The sequence below is a fragment of the Peromyscus californicus genome, unplaced genomic scaffold (assembly GCF_007827085.1).
Source record: "Peromyscus californicus insignis strain IS unplaced genomic scaffold, ASM782708v3 Scaffold_4__1_contigs__length_199733344, whole genome shotgun sequence".
Classification (NCBI taxonomy): Eukaryota; Metazoa; Chordata; class Mammalia; order Rodentia; family Cricetidae; genus Peromyscus; species Peromyscus californicus.
In genome coordinates this window covers 27,500,063-27,519,757 of record NW_026294562.1, presented here as the reverse complement: position 1 = coordinate 27,519,757, position 19,695 = coordinate 27,500,063, and the positions used below count along the sequence as shown (strand labels likewise).

The window sequence follows — 19,695 nt, the reverse complement described above, 5'->3', positions numbered from 1 at the left end:
GGGCAAAGTAAACTTAAAACGTTCTGTAAAGGGCTCAACATTCTGTATGTCATTAAGGAGATCTGTGATTCATGGGACTCAAAAGGAGTTTACAAACAGTTTATAAATCTTCATGGATGACTGTGAGGGTTCAAGATTCCAGTGGAAGAAGTAACTATAAATGTGGAAATACCAAGAGAACTATGATTAGTTGTGACAATTAGTTATGACCCGAGACTGTGACTAAATTGCCACAATTGGATGACAAAACTTGAGGATAAGTTGTTTCTTATAAATGAGTAAATTGGGGGCTGGAGAGATGGCCTAGTGGTTAAGAGCACTTGACTGCTCTTCCAGAGGTCCTGAGTTCAATTCTCAGCAACCACATGATGGCTCACAACCATTTGTAATAGGATCAGATTCCTTATTCTGGTGTATACATAAAATGCATGAATAAATAAATCTTTAAATAAATAAATGAGTAAAACAAGTGGCTTCTTGAGATCTATTCATGGTAAAGATGCTATAAATATTGTTGAAATGACAACAGAGGAATTATAATTTATATTCTAATGCAAATTCATAAGCTTAAAGTCACAAAACAATGGCGGGGCTTAAGAAAATTGACTCTAGGACCTGGGAAGATGGCTCAGCAGGTAAGGGCATTTTCTGTGCAAGCATGATATCCTGAGTTCAAATCCCCAGAATTCATTTAAAAAGTTATGTGCGGTCACACACTGCTTTCGGGGGGAAGGCAAAGACAGGAGGATCACTGGGGTTTGGTGGCTGTTAGCCTGACTCCTGTTTCAGCTAGGGACCCCGTCTCAAGAAAATAAGGCAGAAAATGGATGGAACTAGAAAATATCATCCTGAGTGAGGTAACCCAGACTCAAAGACAAACATGGTATGTACTCACTCATAAGTGGATATTAGGAGTAAAGCAAAGGATAACCAAGCTACAATTCACAGCCTCAGAGAGGCTACAAAACAAAGAGGGCCCAAAGAGGGATGCATGGATGGATGGATTTCCCTGGGAAGGGAAAATAGAAGAGATCTCTTAGATAAACTGGGAATGGGGTTGGGGAGGATAGGGGGATGGGAACTTGAGGGGGCCAGTTGGGCAGGCTGCCCATGGGAGGCAGGTTGGGGGGCGGGACAGAGGGAGAAAGTAATGAAAGAGACTTTTTTTGATGGGGGGCATTTCAGGGTGAGGGTGAAACCTGGTGCCAGGGAAACTCCCAGGAATCCACAAGGATGACCCAAGATAAGATTCCTAGCAATAGTGGAGAGGGTGCCTGAACTGCGTATCTACTATAATCAGATTGGTGAATAACCTGTCATAGGGCCTTCATCCAGTAATTGATGGAAGCAGATCCAGAGATCCTGGCCAACCACCAGCTGAGCTCAGGGAGTGTTCTGGAAGATAGGGAGGAGGAATTGTATGAGCCAGGGGTATTAAACCTACAGAGACAGCTGACCTGAGCTTGTGGGAGCACATGCACTCTGGACCAACAGTTAGGGAGCCTGCGTGGGACAGACCTAGGCCCTCTGCATGACTGTGACAGTTGTGTAGCTTGGTCTGTTTGTAAGGCTCCTAGCAGTGAGATCAGGACCCGTCTCTGGCACTTAGCTGGCTTTTGGGAGCCTGTTTCCCATGCTGGATTACTTTGCCCAACCTTGATACAGGGGGAGGAACTTGGTCCTACCTCAACTTGATGTGCCACGCTTTGTTCAAGCCCATGAGAGGCTTGCCCCTTTCTGAATGGAGAGGGAGGAAGAGAAGATGGGGAGGGGGTAGATGGGAGTGTGTGGGGAGGGAATGGAGAAGAGAAGGGAGGGGAAATTGTGGCCAGTATGTAAAATAAATGAAAAAAATGTTTACCAAATAAAATAAATAAATAATAATGAAACTGATTCAATGTCACCTAATAGATACTCCATATTTAAAATTCTCATATGTTTATGAAGTGTTGCTTGAAATTGCTTTATTTAAAAAGGAGAATTAGTTTTCTTTAAGGGTGTGGCCCTTGGTAGTACTAACATGGTCCAGTGGGTGGTCACATACTCAAGTATGTAGACAGCACTAATTGGATGCTATGGGTTTAAAAAAGAAAGAAAGAATGAGAACACAAGGTTGGGTGGGTAGATAATTGGGGTGGGGGAATCTGAGGAAGAGGTTCAGGAGGGAGATGAATATGATCAGAATACAATGAATGTAATTCTCAAAAGAATAAAAATTTTTTTTAAAAATCTGTGAACAAATTAGGCCTTCTAAGTTTCACGTTTTGTTCTTCCTCCTGATTACAGAACCTGCCACTTGTTCTGCTCTCCTGTTTGACAGTGACAACTTTGAAGGATTGATGAGAGTTACAGAATGCTCCATTTTATTTATTTATTTATTCCCTCTAGCTTACTTCCTTTGAATTGGGTTCATGTTATACATTTTTAGTGCAAGTATTTTCACTTGGTTAAGGTATGCTTAATAACTCTTTTCATCTTAAATCAACTTCTCCCTTACAGTTATGAAAAAATATGTAGAGTGATTCTTTGAGATAATGTATTGCTCCTTAGCAAACTTTCAGCCAATTTCTTAAAAAAACCAAACCAAGCCGGGTGGTGGTGGCGCACGCCTTTAATCCCAGCACTCGGGAGGCAGAGCCAGGCGGATCTCTGTGAGTTCGAGGCCAGCCTGGGCTACCAAGTGAGTTCCAGGAAAAGGCGCAAAGCTACACAGAGAAACCCTGTCTCGAAAAAACCAAAAAAAAAAAAAAAACCAAACCAAAACGTGGCCCATTTCTCCTACTATGTGCTCACAACACAGATCACTTCTGTGATCCTAAAATATGTGGGGACTTTTTTTCCCCCTCCTTACTATCAGTGAACTTTTCTGGGTCACCTTAAAAAATTATTTATTTATTTTATGTGGAGTGTTTTGACTGCATGTGTGTATGTTTGCTATGTGCATGCCTGGTGCCTGAGGAGGCAAGGAGAGGGCACGGGATGCCTCGGAGCTGTAGTCTTGAACAGTTGTGAGCAGTCATATGGTTGCAGGGAACTGAACAGGGTCCTCTGTAAAAGCAGCCAGTGCTGAGCCTTTTTTCTAGCCATGGGTCATCCTTTAATTAAATTCCAAACTACATTCCTGGAGATAGCATAATATCCTTCAAGTTGCTCTCTCAATCCCACAAGTCTGCCCCAATCTAGCTGCAAGTAGGATCTCCAGACTTCTTACAGATCAGCTACCACTGGGCTCTTAAAACTCCTTCAGGTTTGACTGATTATTAGTGCTACTCAAAGAATTCAAGGAATGCTGAGAGCTGGGGCTTTACCAGAGGACCCAAGAACATACAGTGGATGGCAATTGACAGTTCAGGTGTCGACCCATCAGATGAATAATGAGGAACCCTGTCAAGCAAGGCTTATGGGACCACAGACTCTGAAAACCAGTTGCCTCTGTCTGTAATTTTTCTCATGTGCCACTATGTTTCTTCCCTAAAAACAGTTAAGGGTCTTTTCCCCACGGCTTGTATATTTATCTCATGAATATATTCTATCTACTGGGCACACGTACAGCTGTGGATGGTCATAAAGATGATTTCTGCTTAAGCTGTATAATTTTGATGAGTAGAAATAATACTGGGATGTTTTTCATGGCTCAGACTGTCATAGGAATATAACAGTGTTCTCAGCTACAAAGGCAGCCTTTTACACATTTGGCTGATTTTAGACCTCAAAACAAATTCAAAACAGACTAGTTGCCCCTGCAAATGAAATGCTCAAGGACAGATTCTCAGGTGTCTGTTTGTGGAACCAAGGTCAGACACAGAGCAACTTTGGTGCTAGTTCCCTGCTTGCTAAGTCTGGCTGATACAGACCTACTCCCTACAAAAATTCCTCAGCAGCTTGTCTCACTTGACACTGTAGCTAGAGTTTTCCTGCCTGGCCCACAGTCAGGACAAATCTCTCTCACCTGCCAGTCCCACAGCCGCTCAAACCCAACCAAGTAAACACAGAGACTTATATTGGTTACAAATTGTATGGCGGTGGCAGGCTTCTTGCTAACTGTTCTTACAGCTTAAATTAATCCATTTCTATTAATCTATACCTTGCCACATAGCTCGTGGCTTACCGGCATCTTCACATGCGGCTTGTCATGGTGGCGGCTGGCAGTGTCTCTCTGACTCAGCCTTCCACTTCCCAGCTTTATTCTCCTCCTTGTCCTGCCTATACTTCCTGCCTAGCCAATGGCCAATCAGTGTTTTATTTATTGACGAGTCAGGAACACATTTGCCATACAGACCATCCCACAGCATGACACTGTGCCCTCTGCCTCAGGTTACAGCCTGAACTTTGCAGCTGGGCATTGCCATGGTTACTCACTCCCTCAGATGTAACTTTCTTTACTTTCCATGGGATGGATTTAAGGGGAGATAGAACAAAGAAAGAGGGAAAAGAAAAAAAAAAACTTGAAAGAAAATAAAGCAAATGGTCTGGTCGTTATGTGCCTGAGTTTTATTCCTTTAGATCAATAAGAAATTTTCTTTTTTTTTTTTTTGGTTTTTCGAGACAGGGTTTCTCTGTGTAGCTTTGCACCTTTCCTGGAACTCACTTGGTAGCCCAGGCTGGCCTCGAACTCACAGAGATCCGCCTGGCTCTGCCTCCCGAGTGCTGGGATTAAAGGCGTGCGCCACCACCGCCCGGCAATAAGAAATTTTCTTAAGTCCCACTACCCTGAAAAGCATTCTTTTTTTTTAATTTTTAAATTTAATTTTATTTTATAATTTTACATATCCTCCCACCGCCCCCACCCCCCCATCCCCCAGCCCACCCCCCCATTCCCATCTCCTCCAGGGCAAAGACTCCCCTGGGGATTCAGCTCAGCCTGGTAGATTCAGTGGAGGCAGGTCCAGTCCCCTCCTCCCTTCACCCAGGCTGAGCAAAGTGTCCCTGCATAGGCCCCAGGCTCCAAACAGTCAGCTCTTTTCTACAACCCTGGGGCAGTCCTGGGAGCTGGTCTCTCAGGCTGCATTAAAAGAAATACTAACATTTCCAGCCGGGCGGTGGTGGCGCACGCTTTTAATCCCAGCACTCGGGAGGCAGAGCCGGGCGGATCTCTGTGAGTTCGAGGCCAGCCTGGGCTACCAAGTGAGTTCCAGGAAAAGGCGCAAAGCTACACAGAGAAACCCTGTCTCAAGAAAAAAAAAATTTCTAACTTATCAAGGATATTTCTAAGGATACAAGTAAGTAGCCACATGGATTGAGATCTGGAGGGCTTCCCAAGCTCTTTTGCTTTTGTCCTTATGTAGATACACTACCCTTCTAGAATTTGGATGGGTTCATGTTCACCGTTCTGCATGCTTCCTTATATGTCATTTTAGGTCACGACCCCTACCCTTTTAGGAACTTGTGGAGACTTCAGTGCATAGGCATGACTAGTGCATGGATAACTTGTGAAAATACAATTCCACAAAAAGGATATGACCCTGGATAATTCAAAGTTTGAAAAATGAAACTTGATAAGTAGGATGACTGTATCTTACAAAGTAACATCATTCATATTTTAGGCTTAGTTTGGTAGCTCTATCTATGATGAATAATGTGGAGAAAGACAGGGAGACCAACAAGGGGTCTTGATACCCTGGGCAAAAAAAAGAGAGAAGGGAGGGCTGGAGAGATGACTCAGTGGTATGAGCTGTACTGCTCTCCAGATCTGAGTTCAGTCCCCAGTGTTCACATCAGGCAGCTCACATCCACTTGTAAGTCCAGCTCCAAGGGATGACACCTTTTGGCCTCTGTGGGTACCTGTATTTATGTGTACATACCTACACATAGACACACATACACAATTAAATAAAATAAAAGAAATGAAAAAGGGGAAAGGGATATTTATTTCACTTAAAAGTTGGTGGACTGGAGAGATGGCTCAGCAATTAAGGGCACTTGTTGCTCTTGCAGAGGATGCAAGTTTGGTTCTCAGCACCCATGAGGTCTCACAATTATCTGTAACTCCAGTTCCAGAGAGTCTGGGGCCCTCTTTTTGGCCTCCACTGGCACCAGGCATGCATTTGGTGCACATACATACATGAAGGCCAACACTCATACACATAAACAAACAAACAAAAATCTTAAAATTAAAAACCACTTTAAGGTGGTCAGTCTTGGTGGCTCATCCCTGTAATACCAGCAGTGGAGAGGATGAGGCAGGACTGTTGGGATCCAGGCTAGTTTGCATTACAGAGTGAGATATTTTCTCAAAAAACAAAACAGAACAACATGCCACGAAGTAGAATTGCTTTGTGCTGGGTGAGTGCTGAGGGAAAGGATACAATGATGACTCCCTGGTTTTCAGTGGAGTCATTTACAAGACAGAAGAAACCAAGGAGGAAAAGGATTAGGATTCCATAGTGAAAAATCCACAGTCTCACACTGATCATGTTATGTAGGAATTGGTCACATTTTATTAAGTGGATAGTAGACTATTTCCATGTAGTTAGATCCCTGATGTGAGGTCTGAGGAGAAGAGAAGAGAGAATTTACCAGCTGTATAAATTTTTTTCTTTCTTTCTTTCTTTCTTTCTTCCTTTCTTCCTTTTCCTTTCTTTCTTCCTCCCCCCATTTCTTTCCACTCACAGAGATCTGCCTGCCTCCCCCCCCCTCCCCCCCTTGAGTGCTGGGACTAAAGGCATGTGCCACTACTGCCTGGCTAAATACGTTGTTTATAAGTTGATGAACTTGTCAAGTAGAAAACTAGACAGGAGAGAAAGTAGTGTGTCTCAGGACTCAATGTTCCTTTAGTTTAAAGCTTGAGTGAAAGGGAGAGTGCTGACCCAGTAGCCCGGGGAAGAATGTTTCAAGTGTAAAACATTTATAGTCAGCTGGGAAATACTGCTGGGAATAAGAATCAAATAAAAGGAGATTCATTGGATTTTGTTTTCTCCCTGCCTCTTGTGTCTGGTATCATGTTTTCTTTGCTTGAAATGTTTATATCTCTTAACTAGTTAATTCCTAAAGATCCTTGATGATACAGATCAAATATTTGCTCTGATTTTCCCATCACAATCTTATAGCTCTAAGACAATTCCCTTTAAACCACTCAGTACAGTTATAATTTATTTATTTTTTGGCTTGATTGTTGCCGCATCAGAATTTGTCCTTAGGAGTCATTGTCTTTGTGCTCACCTGTCTCACCTACTGTCTCTGCCACCCTCAACCCCAGCATATTGCAATTTTTCAACAAATGTTTGCCAAACCAATACATAAAGGTGCCACATGGAAGGCTGGAAATTATCAATAACAAGCAAAAGCAACTGTGAGCTATGGTAGAAAACCTGGACCCAGAGGATAGGCTCATCTGAAGGAGCAATGGAAATTAGCAAAGTCCATTAAAGACTGACCTTCAGCTGGGCGAACGTACTGGTAAGCTTCTCTAATTTCAGCATTGGAAAGAAGCTGAGGTAGAAAGGAGTTTGAGGCCAGTCAGAGCTACATAAGACTTTTTGTTAAAAAAAAAAAAAAAAAAAAAAAAAAAAAAGGAGCTGGGTGGTGGTGGCAAACACTTTTAATTACAGCACTTGGGAGGCAGAGGCAGGTGGATCTCTGTGAGTTTGAGGCCAGCCTGGTCTACAGGGAGAGTTCCAGGACAGTCAGAGCTGTTACACGGAGAAACTCTGTCTTCAAACAAACAAACAACCCCCCCCCAAAAACCCCAAAACAAAACAAAACAAAACAAAAAACAAACAAACAAAAAAGCTGGGCGGTGGTGGCACACGCCTTTAATCCTAGCACTCAGGAGGCAGAGCCAGGCGGATCTCTGTGAATTGGAGGCCAGCCTGGTCTACAGAGTGAGATCCAGGACAGGCACCAAAACTAAACAGAGAAACTCTGTCTCAAAAACCAAAAATAAACAAAAGACTTAAATTCCGGCCTGGCAAGGAAAAGTTTCTAGTTTGGTCTTTCCTCCTTTTACACTTCTTTGTTCATTTTTCCTTCTGGCCTTGAATCCACTTCTCTATTCCAAACTAGTTCCTCTTAAATTTTATTTTTTGCAGGGGTTGGGCAAACTGAATGAGACAGAATTCAGTGGGAGATGCAAATATTGTATTAAGGGTGGAAAACACTAAGTTTTGTCAAACAAGTGTACCAAAAATACTTAAAAGCAAGTAAATAGCTGAAAATACGATCAGAGGAAAGCAGGTCACAAAACTCTTCAGCTAAATTTAAACTTCGGTTTCATTTGTCTTTGTGCCCATTACTTATTTTAGAATGTATAAAATGGGATGATAGCAGTACCTACCTTACAGGGTTGTTCTCTGGACCAGACAATCCATTCTATAAACTTAGTGCCAGTGGAGGCATATGCTCAATTTACGTTAGCATTGTGTTTATTCAAAGTGAAGTCTAGCCCCAGTAGTAAATCCCGGTCATAGGGATGTTTTAGTAAATTAATTACCTCACTCAGGAAAGGATAACTTTAGAGAAGCAGAGAAACTGCAAAGACCTTGCCTAAGATAAAACTGTCAAAGCACAACGCCTCGCGGCGGTAGCTGGTTTATACTTTCAGAGAAGCCAAACGGAAAAAGAAAAAAAGAAGAGAAAAAAGATGAAGGAAGTGCTTTTAAAATGTATTTTGAGGAAAAATCTGTCTCATCCACGAGGGCCGCTGTCGACAGCAGGCAGGATCACTCAGCGAGGTAAGTGACCCTGGTCCCAGGTCACAAGTCCTTTCTGGCCCAGGAATGACAGGACTCAGAGATGACTAGTCCGCCGTCCTTCCTCCCCGCCTGGGAGCTTCGCGGGACTAAGCGTGGCGGCAGGGGCCTCAGCTCGGAGCCGTCACCTCCTTAGTCTTAAGGACAGAATGGGCGACCTGCGTCTGGAATGACGGATCGCACCTCTGGTGCCTGGGAGAAACCCAAAGAACACCGAGCCAGGCGGCCCGCGAGCCTGCCACTGCCCATTGGTCGTCCAGAGCACCAAGTCCCGCCCCCCAGATTTGAATGACTTCTCACTCCCCCCTTCCCCCCCGGAACCGCTGGCAAAGGTCCCCGGCGCGCTTGCCCAGCTCCTCGGGCTCTCCGGAAGCCCCGCCCACTCCCAGGGTTCAGTGCGGTGCGGGCCGCCATTGTTTGAATTTGAAAACGGAGAGGCAGGAACCGGCGGTGCTGCAGGTAAGGAGCTGACGCTTCTGAGGGTGCGGAGGGAGGCTGCTTGCACAGAGCTCCCGAGGCTGCTGCGACCCCGCGGCAGTGTCAGCGTCGACGGGGCTCGTGACGCCCGAGGTCGAGGAGCGGGGCTGCTGGAGGTGGGGCTGAGCCGCAACTTGTAGGTAGTTGAGACACGCAAGACTTTAATCTCTCTGGGCCTTGGTTTACTGATCTGTTAAAGGGGGTGCAAGCTTGATTTAAAGACTTTTGCCACATCTGGCTGCCTGAATCCTGGAGGGGAGCAGTTTGGGCACGTGACAAAGTCTCTTTCTGGGCAGAGGCCAGTGTTTTATGTCACACTACTTTGTGGCTTGAAAATACTCTTATTTGGGTTTTATGTGTATATAAAGAAAGTGGAAGTGGACCAGTTTTAGTTGGGCATGTTGGCATGTAGTTTGAGCCTACTGTACAGTAAACAAATGTAGGTGGATGACATTTGTTTACGTAAATTGGGAATCTCCGTGTAAATGTTTTGGGTTGTTAGTTTCTTTGAAAAACAAAACAAAACAAAACAAAACAAAAAACAGGAGAGAGGCATCCAGGCGTCCTCTTCCCCTCTGGTATTGTGCATCTGGTAGATTTTTGTTTTGTTTTGTTTTTTGAGATAGGGTTTCTCTGTAGCCTTGGCTGCCCTGGAACTTGCTCTGTAGACCAAGCTGGCCTCAGTCTCTCAAGTGTTGGGATTAAAGGCGTGAGGCACCACTGCCTGGGGCATCTAGTTGATTCTTAAAAAAAAAAAAAAAAAAAAAAAATATATATATATATATATATATATATATATATATATATATATATATATATATAGTCAGGTTTGCCTTGTAATGATGCTCAATTCAGATTTCAGATTTAATAGTTCAGTGATGGCTTTATTCCATATTCAGTTTAAGACTTGTGTCTGTCTGTCAGTTACTGATTTTTTTTTTTTTCTGTAGTTTATTTTGGGTATGGGTTGTCCTGGCCATTGACTCCAAGAGCTTCAGGTACCCAGAATTGCTCTGCTAATTAGGACCCAATCCTCTCTTTTAAATGTAAAGTTTATATGCATTATTTCACATTTTACTTAAAGTTGCAAGAATCAAATTGAAAGACATTTTGCAAATAACCGAGTTTCAGTCCTGAGTGTTAAAATTTGATTTGGAACATTTTTCAGAAGATACTAAGTAATGAAAATAACACAAGATCTTGCTTCACCCCATGGTCTCTTTGCTATTTGATTTCTGAGATGAGACTTTCAGGCAAGTGAACGTTTCATATTCCCTTCTTTTACTAATTGCATTTGTTCATGGCATGCCTTTGGATGAATCTCCCTAAGAATTGGATCATATGAATAGTTGTAGGTAGTGTTCAATATTAGTATATTCAGAATCTGTAAATATAATTTGGCCTTTTGTCTTTTCATAGGTTGTTGTACTATAAATGAAGCAGTCTAATGTTTTCTTTCTCTGAAATCCATTTTTTTTTTTTTTTGGTGGGAAGTAGTAGGTTAAACTATAGTTTTTTTTTTATATTAATTAATCAGTTAATTTGAGACAGGACCTCACTCTATGCATCAGGCTGGCTTCACACTCAAAGATCCACCTGCTTTTTCCTTGGAGGGGGTAGGGAACTGGACTTATACCATCATGTCCAAACTATTTTTATTTATTTTTTGTTCTTTGAGAAAGGTCTTTGGCATAGCCTATACTGGCCTTGGATCCCCTTTGAAGCTAAGATGACCTGGAACTTCTGATTTCCTGCTCCACCTCTCTAGTTCTGGGATAATAGGCCCATGCTACTATACCCTGTTTATGCCTGGGATGGAACCCAGGGCTTTGTGCATGCTAGCAAGTAGTCTAACTGAACTATATCCAAGTTTCTTGGAGTGTAGACTTCAAATTGTAGGTGGCTTATATGCTGATTTATTACAGTTGTCTAAAGAGGTTACTGCTCTTCTTTGCAGAATGGAGTCTCATTTGAATCAAGATGGGTTGCCCAGACCATCTTATGTTTTTAGTGCTGACCCAATTGCAAGGCCTTCGGAAATAAATTTTGATGGCATTAAGCTTGATCTCTCTCATGAGTTTTCCTTAGTTGCTGCAAACCCTGGGGTAAGTACAATGTAAGAAAAACACTATGTTGGTTATTGTGTTCCAGGGAAAACTTACTTACTCAGGTCACAAACAGTTTCCATAAACTTTCTAGATTTAAAGCAGACTTTTATCCTGGCTTTTCAGTGGAGCCCTGGGCCAAAAGAAATACGTAACAGTTCATTTTCAAACAATGGGCCTAAACAACTAGGCATGTGTGTATCTGTGTCATAACCTGATAGCCGTCCGAAAAAAATTAAAAAATTTTCAGGTTTTATTCTTTGGTAGTTAAGCTAACTGGTGGAATATTTATGTGGCCTGCTTTGTTGTGATATTTATTTCATTGTGCTGTTCTGGAACTGAACCTGCAATATCTCCATTGTTGGGGTGCACCATGTAGCGCAGGTCGGTTGAAGAAAGAAGGCATCCCAAGATGAAATTTTAAGGCCTATGTGACAGCAGGAAGTCTAGCCTCTCTGATGGACAACCTTGCAAAGGCATATTTATTGATTGTTATGCAAAATGTTTCCTCATACCAAGGTCCCTAATCTAATCTACAGGTCTTACCTGCCTGCTGTAGAATATCTTCCCCTAAAATTCTTTGGGAGCTGATGCTTCTCAGGTTTCTTGTCTGGAGATGCCAGCTGTCACTTCAGACCCCGGGAGCTGTTCTAATTCAGTGCTGACAGGATTGGAGGCAGATCACCCCTATTTCTGTAAATATGTTTCAAACGATAGTGTTCTGAAAATGTGTGCCTATATTTATCACCTTTAGTTTTGTAAAGACAGAATGTACCTGGCTAGGTATTTGGCCAGGCTAACAAAATGGTAAGTTGTTTTGGGTTTAAAGATGTTTTGATATAAAAATTGGGGGGAGAAACCTGTGTTTGACATACTTTTTTTTTAGTGGAGGTTAACGTTGGAGGATGGGAAAAACTTGTTTGTCAATATGGGAAAACATGCTTGTTTTTGATGTATAAAGATGGCTGGAGCTCTTCCGGGCCAGCCACTCCTGTGAAACTCATCTGGTGGTCAGACACTTCATTTCTTTGAGATGGCGCTCCTTCCCCATCTCAGGACCTGAACCGTGGCAATATAGGCTATCGAGGTTAGGAAAAGGGGGCTCCAGCTACATGGTTATGGGAAGCCATCATCAATACTATGTAGACTTTCCAATACAGCAGCTCTCAGGATGCTCCTGTTGGTCAGTCCTGAATCCTCCCAGGTAAGCTCTGTGGGCAAGCCTTATAAATTCATCAGTCCCCCAGGGTGTGCTTGGTGAGATCGCTCTTATCTCGTTTATCCTGAAGATTGAACCCAACAGCTTCACACTAAGGTTGGCTCACTGCTTTTGTCCCATTGCCATAATGCCTATTGTATAGTGGGTACCACAAAGAAAGGGCTACTTGACTGAATGGTAATTTATCATTATCACCATCCTAACTTTTTTTTTTTGATGGTGTTGGTGATCAGACCCAGGGTCTCAGCTTGACATGGTGGCTTACACTTGAAATCAAAGCATGAGGCAAGACAGTTGGGGTGAATTTGAGGCTACTAAGCTACATAGAATTCCAGGCCAACCTGGGCTCCAGAGCAAAACTGTGTCTCAAAAAAACAAAACAAAAACCAGTGAACCTGGTGCTAAAGAAATGGTACAGTGGTTAAAAGCACTTGCTGCTCTTGTAGAGGACCCAGAGTGGTTCCCAGCACCCACATGGATGCTCACAGCCATCCCTAACTCCAGTTCTTAGGGGATCCCAGCCTAGACTGGGAAGGAATGACAGCTTGTAGAGTTGGTGTCTACAGACAAGTTGATGAATGTGACAGTGTTGATCTTGTCCCTTCTGATACAGAACTATAGTTATGCCCTTTCATTTGTATTTAGTTTTAAATCGGTGATTTTTCCTTTTGTTATCCTTTGATTAGAACTAAATCTGTGAGGCTATTGAAGAGATCATGCTTTACTGTAGCTGCTTCCCATCTCATGTTTTTGAGTTGAGAAGCACTAGCTAGAAGACTGCCAGCCATGTTGAGTTTAGCCTTGGCAGTTCTTTACCAGCAGCAGAAATTATCTATTTATACATGGCAGTTAGAGGTTCAGTGGCTTAAGAAAGGTGCTTGCCACCAAGTATGACCACCTGAGTTTGATCCCTGGGACCCACAAGGTGGGAGGAGAGAATGGACTCACTAAAATTGTCCTCTGTCCTCTATATGTAACACCCTAGCACATGTGTACCCACACTCACCTGCTAATGAGTAGAGTAAACAAATGTAAATGGATGACCATTTCCTTAAATTGGGAATCTTCATGTAGATGTTTTGGATTGTTAATTTGTTTCTTTGAGAAAAAACAAAACAAAACAAAAAACTGGAGAGAGGTGTCCTTTTCTTCTCTGGTATTGTGCATCTGGTAGATTTGTTTTGTTTTATTTTTGTTTTTTTGAGACAGGGTTTCTCTATGTAGCATTGGCTGCCATGGAACTCACTCTGTAGACAAGGCTGGCCTCAGACTTTCAGGTATAGGGATTAAAGGCATGAGGTACCACTGCTGGGCACATCTGGTTGGTTCTTAAAAATCACATGCCCCCATGACTCTAGTCTTTTATTATGTATCATTTGCAATACACAATACAAGCACCTCTGGTGTGTCTGAGGCTTCCTGTGACTAAAGTCATGGGATGGCTGCAATGTACCTTCAACAAAACAATTCTAAAAATCATGGAAAACAGTCACTGTTATCCACAAGGATTCTTCAAAGGCAATGTACTTCTAAAAAAACAGCTATTCATTTCTCGGTTTTTTGTTTTTGTTTTTGTTTTTTTTTTTTTTTGAGACAGGGTTTCTCTGTGTAGTTTTGGTGCCTCTCCTGGATCTTACTCTATAGCCCAGGCTGGCCTCCAAGAGGATCCACCTGGCTCTGCCTTCCGAGTGCTGGGATCAAAGGCGTGCGCCACCACTGCCCAGCTAGCTATTCATTTCTAATGTCCACCCCGCTTACAATGACTCTGCTAAATTCCTACAACATCCATTGTCATGCAAATGTTCCAAAATGTTTCCAATTAAGTAAATAGCTGATATGATCATAGAAAAACAGGGTCACAGAAATCTTCAGCTGTACCACCAGTAGATCTTTCTGACAGTAGGAAACTTTGAGTTTGTGAAACATGAACAATAAATGTTGAAGTCAGGTAGTGTCAGTTCTCCAACTTTTCAGAGTTGTTTAACAGTTCCATGTAATTTATACTTTACCTTTCTATATGAATTTTAAAATCAGTTTGTCAGCAGGGTGGTGGTGGTGCACACCTTTAATCCCAGCACTTGGAAGGTAGAGGCAGGCGGATCTCTGTGAGTTCCAGGCCAGTCTGGTCTACAGAGTGAGTTCCAGGAAAGGCACAAAGCTATAGAGAAACCCTGTCTTGAAAAACTGGAATTTTAGGTGCATAACACCATACCTGGACCACCAAGAATTCCTTTTTTTAAGATTTATTTATTTCATGTATATGGGCATTTTGCCTGAATGTATGTATGTACACTATGTTTGTCTGGTGCCCTAGGAGGTCATAATGTGTCATATCCTGTAACTAGAGTTACAGATGGTAGTGAGCTGTCTGATGTGGGTACCGGAAATTGATCTCAGGTCCTCTATAAGAGCACTATACACTATTTTTTTCCCCCTCGTGATAGGGTTTCTCTGTGTAGTTTTTGGTTCCTGTCCTGGAACTCGCTCTGTACCAGGCTAGCCTCGAACTCACAGAGATCCACCTGGCTCTGCCTCCTAAGTGCTGGGATTAAAGGCGTGCGCCACCGCCACCCTTCGCATTACACACTCTTTTTTTTTTTTTTTTTTTTTTTTTTTTTGATTTTTCGAGACAGGGTTTCTCTGTAGTTTTGCGCCTTTCCTGGAACTCACTTTGTAGACCAGGCTGGCCTCGAACTCACAGAGATCCGCCTGCCTCTGCCTCCAAGTGCTGGGATTAAAGGCGTGCGCCACCACCGCCCGGCATTACACAATCTTAATCCCTAAGGATTAAGGAGAGGACCAACACTTGAAAGTTGTCCTCTGAACATCACATGTTAGCCACAGCATGTTCCTCCCTCCCCAAACAAAGCAACAAACAAAAAACCCCCAACAACAAGAAAATTGTTAATCTTTGGTTCACACTCTTAATCCCTAAGGATTAAGGAGAGGACCAACACTTGAAAGTTGTCCTCTGAACATCACATGTTAGCCACAGCATGTTCCTCCCTCCCCAAACAAAACAAACAAACAAACAAAAAAACCAACAACAAGAAAAATTGTTAATCTTTGGCTAACTTCAGCTGTGTAGCAAGGCCTTAGTTGTAGAAACACTAAGAAACAAACTCAATATAGGTTAGTGACTGAATAAAAATTCTGTAGACAGTTATATAAATAATTAACCATATGAAGACAGTTAATCTCTGAAAAGCCATATTCTGTATTTTTTTAATTTTAATTTTTTTTTTTAGGCAAACAATTTGGGATCTAAAAATTACCTCCAAGTTTGTCTTCGAATAAGACCATTCACACAGTTAGAAAAAGAACATGAGGCTGAGGTTTGTGTTGAATTTAATTAGATCTTAATGTTTTGTTTTTATTCAATGAATGCTACTCTTATTATTGTGGGCCTGTTTTCTAGGGCTGTGTACAAGTTCTGGATTCTCAGACTGTTCTGTTGAAAGATCCCCAAAGCATCCTTGGCCAGCTAAGTGAGAAGAGCTCTGGACAGATAGCACAGAAATTCAGCTTTTCTAAGGTAAATAAGAACCCCAGGGCACAGGGATGTGTGCGCGTGCGTGCGTGCGTGCGTGCGTGCGTGCGTGCGTGCGTGCGTGCGGTGTAAGGGAGCTGTGTAGTGGATTGAATGAGAGCCTTGCACATGTAAAGCACAACATACTCTGTCCTTAAAGTACACTCCAACTCCCCCTCCGTGCTGTTTCAAAGTCATAGCTTCTTTTTTTCTTTTTTTTAGTAGGGCAAGACTTGACTTGGGCTCAATTGTTGTGTAATTGTGTACAGTGAAGCCAGTGAAGCGCATACTTTGTGCTCATAGAACTTCAGTCTTTGGTGCTGGGGGGTGTGTGTGTGTGTGTGTGTGTGTGTGTGTGTGTGTGTGTGTGTGTGTGTGTGTGTGTGTATTTCTGAAACTAAGACTGAGGTCTATAAATTTATAATTTGAAGTAAGTCGCTACATTGACCTTTTTATTCTAATTAAAAATATTTTTTAAAACTCATGAAAAATAATTGGCTGGGTGTGTGAAATTTCTTAGTCATTTTTTAGTTAGATTTTACTTATTGGTGTGTGTCTGCCATGATGTGCATATGGAGGACCTTGCAGGACTCTTTACTCTCCTTCCACCATGTGCTGCTCAGGGAGTTCACTCAGATACTTCTACCCACTGAGCCATCTTGCCAGCCTTGAAGGTTCTGTCCTAAAAATTTATAAATACCTGTCAGTGTACTTTTGGTGGTAGAGATATGATACCTGTTTTGAATAAATATTTAAAAGTAAATGTTTAATAATTTTGGAACATGAATTTTCTTAAAAGTTGTGTCTTGAAAATGCTCTCTTAGGTTTTTGGACCTGAAACTTCACAGAAAGAGTTCTTTCTGGGTTGCATTATGCAGCCAGTAAAAGACCTCTTGAAAGGACACAGTCGGCTGATCTTTACATACGGGCTGACCAATTCTGGAAAAACATATACATTTCAAGGTAAATAGTGTTTATTTTGACTAGAAAAGAAAAAGAACTGTTAGTATTCATTCAGTATTTTCATAATTACATGAAGTTATATTTCCATCATCTAGTCCATACTTTTTATTTTTACTATTTTTTTCCATAAAAAATAAAACCATATCATTTCTTCCTCTTCCATCTCCTTTTATATCACCTCCACTGTTCCTTCTCAAATTCATAACCTCCTTTTCTTTATTATTGTTATATATATGTGAATAAATGCATAAACAACCTACTGAGTCTGTTAATTATTGCTTGTATATGTTTTTAAGGCTTTTAAAAAAATTAATATTAAAAAGTATTGGAGCTGGAGATGTTAGTGTAGTCCTTTAGTCCCAGCATTTAGGAGGCAGAGGCAGGGTGCTCTTTGAGTTCCAGGACAGTCTGGTCTACATAGTGAATTCCCAGGGCTACATAATAACACCTAATCTCAGAAAACAAAACAAAATCCAAGTATTGGTTTCATTATGACATGTTCGTACATATATGTCATGATTTGTTCTTTTTATTTTCCTCTGTTTCATTCCCACAGTCCACCATGCCTTCCTCTTCTGGTCCCCTTCCTCCTCTTTAAATAGTCTTTCCTTCTTGCTTGTTACGTCTGTCTATCTACCTAACATATATATAAAACACACATATATATTTCATAGCCTGCTCTTTTTGCCTTCTCTTCCCTTAACATTTTTCTCCCCGCTCATAGTTCCTTTCCTACTTTAGTGATATTCTCTCTCTCTCTCAATTTAAATCTAGATTTTGCATTTGAGAGGGAATACACACACTGATATCCAGGTCTATTCACTTTGTTGCTGGGCAAGCACTTTACAAATTGTACTACCTCCCCAAGCTGTATTATATTCTTTCCTTGTCCTAACTCTCCTCCTCAACTTGATCGCACAGAGAAAACTTCTGTCTAGTCATGTTACCTGGATATCCCCTCAACTTTTTAAAACATGTCATGTATTTTGCTTGATATATATTGTTTTTTTGAGACAAGGTTTCTCTGTGTATAGTTTTGGAGCCTTTCTTGGAACTCACTCTGTAGCCCAGGCTGGCCTCAAACTCACAGAGATCTGCCTGCCTCTGCCTCCCAAGTGCTGGGATTAAAGGCTGTGCCTCCACCACCCAGCGCTGATATTTTTTTAATTTATATATATATATATATATATATATATATATATATATATATATATATATATATATATATATAATTACTTTTAAATGATAGAGAGGAAAATACCATAAAGAATTAAGATATGCTTTAAAGAATTAAGCATGGAATAAAGATACATTATTTTATTTTGTAATTATGGATGATAGGAAATCATAATATTAGGGCAAGATCTGAATGTAAAATTTCATACTGTTGAATCAAAATATGTTGACAATACAGTAAATACTAAAATGATAGAAAATGGAATAATTCCTTAACTTCTTGCATTTTTCCTTTTTTATTATTTTTTTTTTTTTATTTATTTATTTTTTTTGGTTTTTTGAGACAGGGTTTCTCTGTGTAGTTTTGCGCCTTTCTGGAACTCGCTTTGTAGACCAGGCTGGCCTCGAACTCACAGAGATCCGCCTGGCTCTGCCTCCCGAGTGCTGGGATTAAAGGCGTGCGCCACCACCGCCCGGCCCATTTTTCCTTTTTTAAACTCTAGCTTATTGGTAGTATAAAAGGAGCTTTGTTAACCCAAAAACATTGCCTTTTTCCTATCCTTTTATAGGCACAGAAGAAAATATTGGCATTCTGCCTAGAACACTGAATGTATTGTTTGATAGTCTTCAGGAAAGACTATATATGAAGATGAACTTCAAACCACATAGATGTAGAGAATACTTACGGTTATCATCTGACCAAGAGAAAGAAGAAGGTGCTAACAAAAGTGCATTATTGCGGCAAATTAAAGAGGTATGCTAGTTGTTTAGTACATAAAATATCAAAATCATGGAAATTTTTTTGAAAACTTTCATGATAATTTTAGCCTGTATTTTAATCTGTTTTTGGTCATGGTGGTGTTTTGTTTTTGAAAAAAATATTTAAGGCAGCAAATGGCAATACTAAACAGAAATGTAAATAATGCTGGGTTTTTTTGTTATAGAATTAGTATTATACTTTTAAAATATTTATGAAATATTTGAAAATAATAAAAACAAAAAATTCAAAAGGATGTAGGAAGCGAAAGTGACTATTTGGACAGTTTCATTTCTTGAGAGGTTCCCTGTTTAGCTGAGCTGACCTCAGCTTTGCAGTTCTCCTGCCTTTGCCTCCTGACTGACTTGTTGCACCACATACCTGCCTCATGCAGAGAGCTTTCTGTCTCTGAATGGATCGGCACAGTCATATGCAGGTACTTTCGCATTTCATTTTCTGATAGTAGTTAGATCCAGGGCCTCATGTGTGCTAGGTAAGCACTCTTAACATTGAGCTACATTCTCGCTCCCTCTTTGTTATATGTAGAATACAGTTTTTTCTTTTAAACAGTAGTGATATCTTATTCTTTTTAAAATAACCTAGTTTCTCACTAGACATCACAATACCAATTAATCCAATTAAAAATGGGGTACAGATCTAAACAATTTTCAATGGAAGAATCTCAAATGGCTGAAATACACTTAAAGGAAAAGAATTGTTCAACATTCTCAGTCATCAGGAAATGCAAATCAAAATGACTCTGAGATACCGTTTTAGACGTG

At 41.2% G+C, this 19,695-nt stretch overlaps 1 protein-coding gene across 3 annotated transcripts in view; it reads left to right on the top strand.

Moving 5' to 3' along the window:
- Positions 1-9,084: 9,084 nt before the first annotated feature.
- Positions 9,085-19,695, top strand: part of Kif20b (kinesin family member 20B) — a 67,702-nt gene continuing 57,091 nt past the window's right edge. For all 3 annotated transcript variants that reach the window (XM_052712992.1, XM_052712993.1, XM_052712991.1), the window contains exons 1-6: positions 9,085-9,146; positions 11,122-11,269; positions 15,737-15,823; positions 15,907-16,023; positions 16,842-16,980; positions 18,726-18,910. In XM_052712992.1, the coding sequence (XP_052568952.1) occupies positions 11,123-11,269; positions 15,737-15,823; positions 15,907-16,023; positions 16,842-16,980; positions 18,726-18,910 (675 nt within the window). In that variant the 5' untranslated portion in view covers positions 9,085-9,146; position 11,122. The remainder of the gene's footprint in view (positions 9,147-11,121; positions 11,270-15,736; positions 15,824-15,906; positions 16,024-16,841; positions 16,981-18,725; positions 18,911-19,695) is intronic.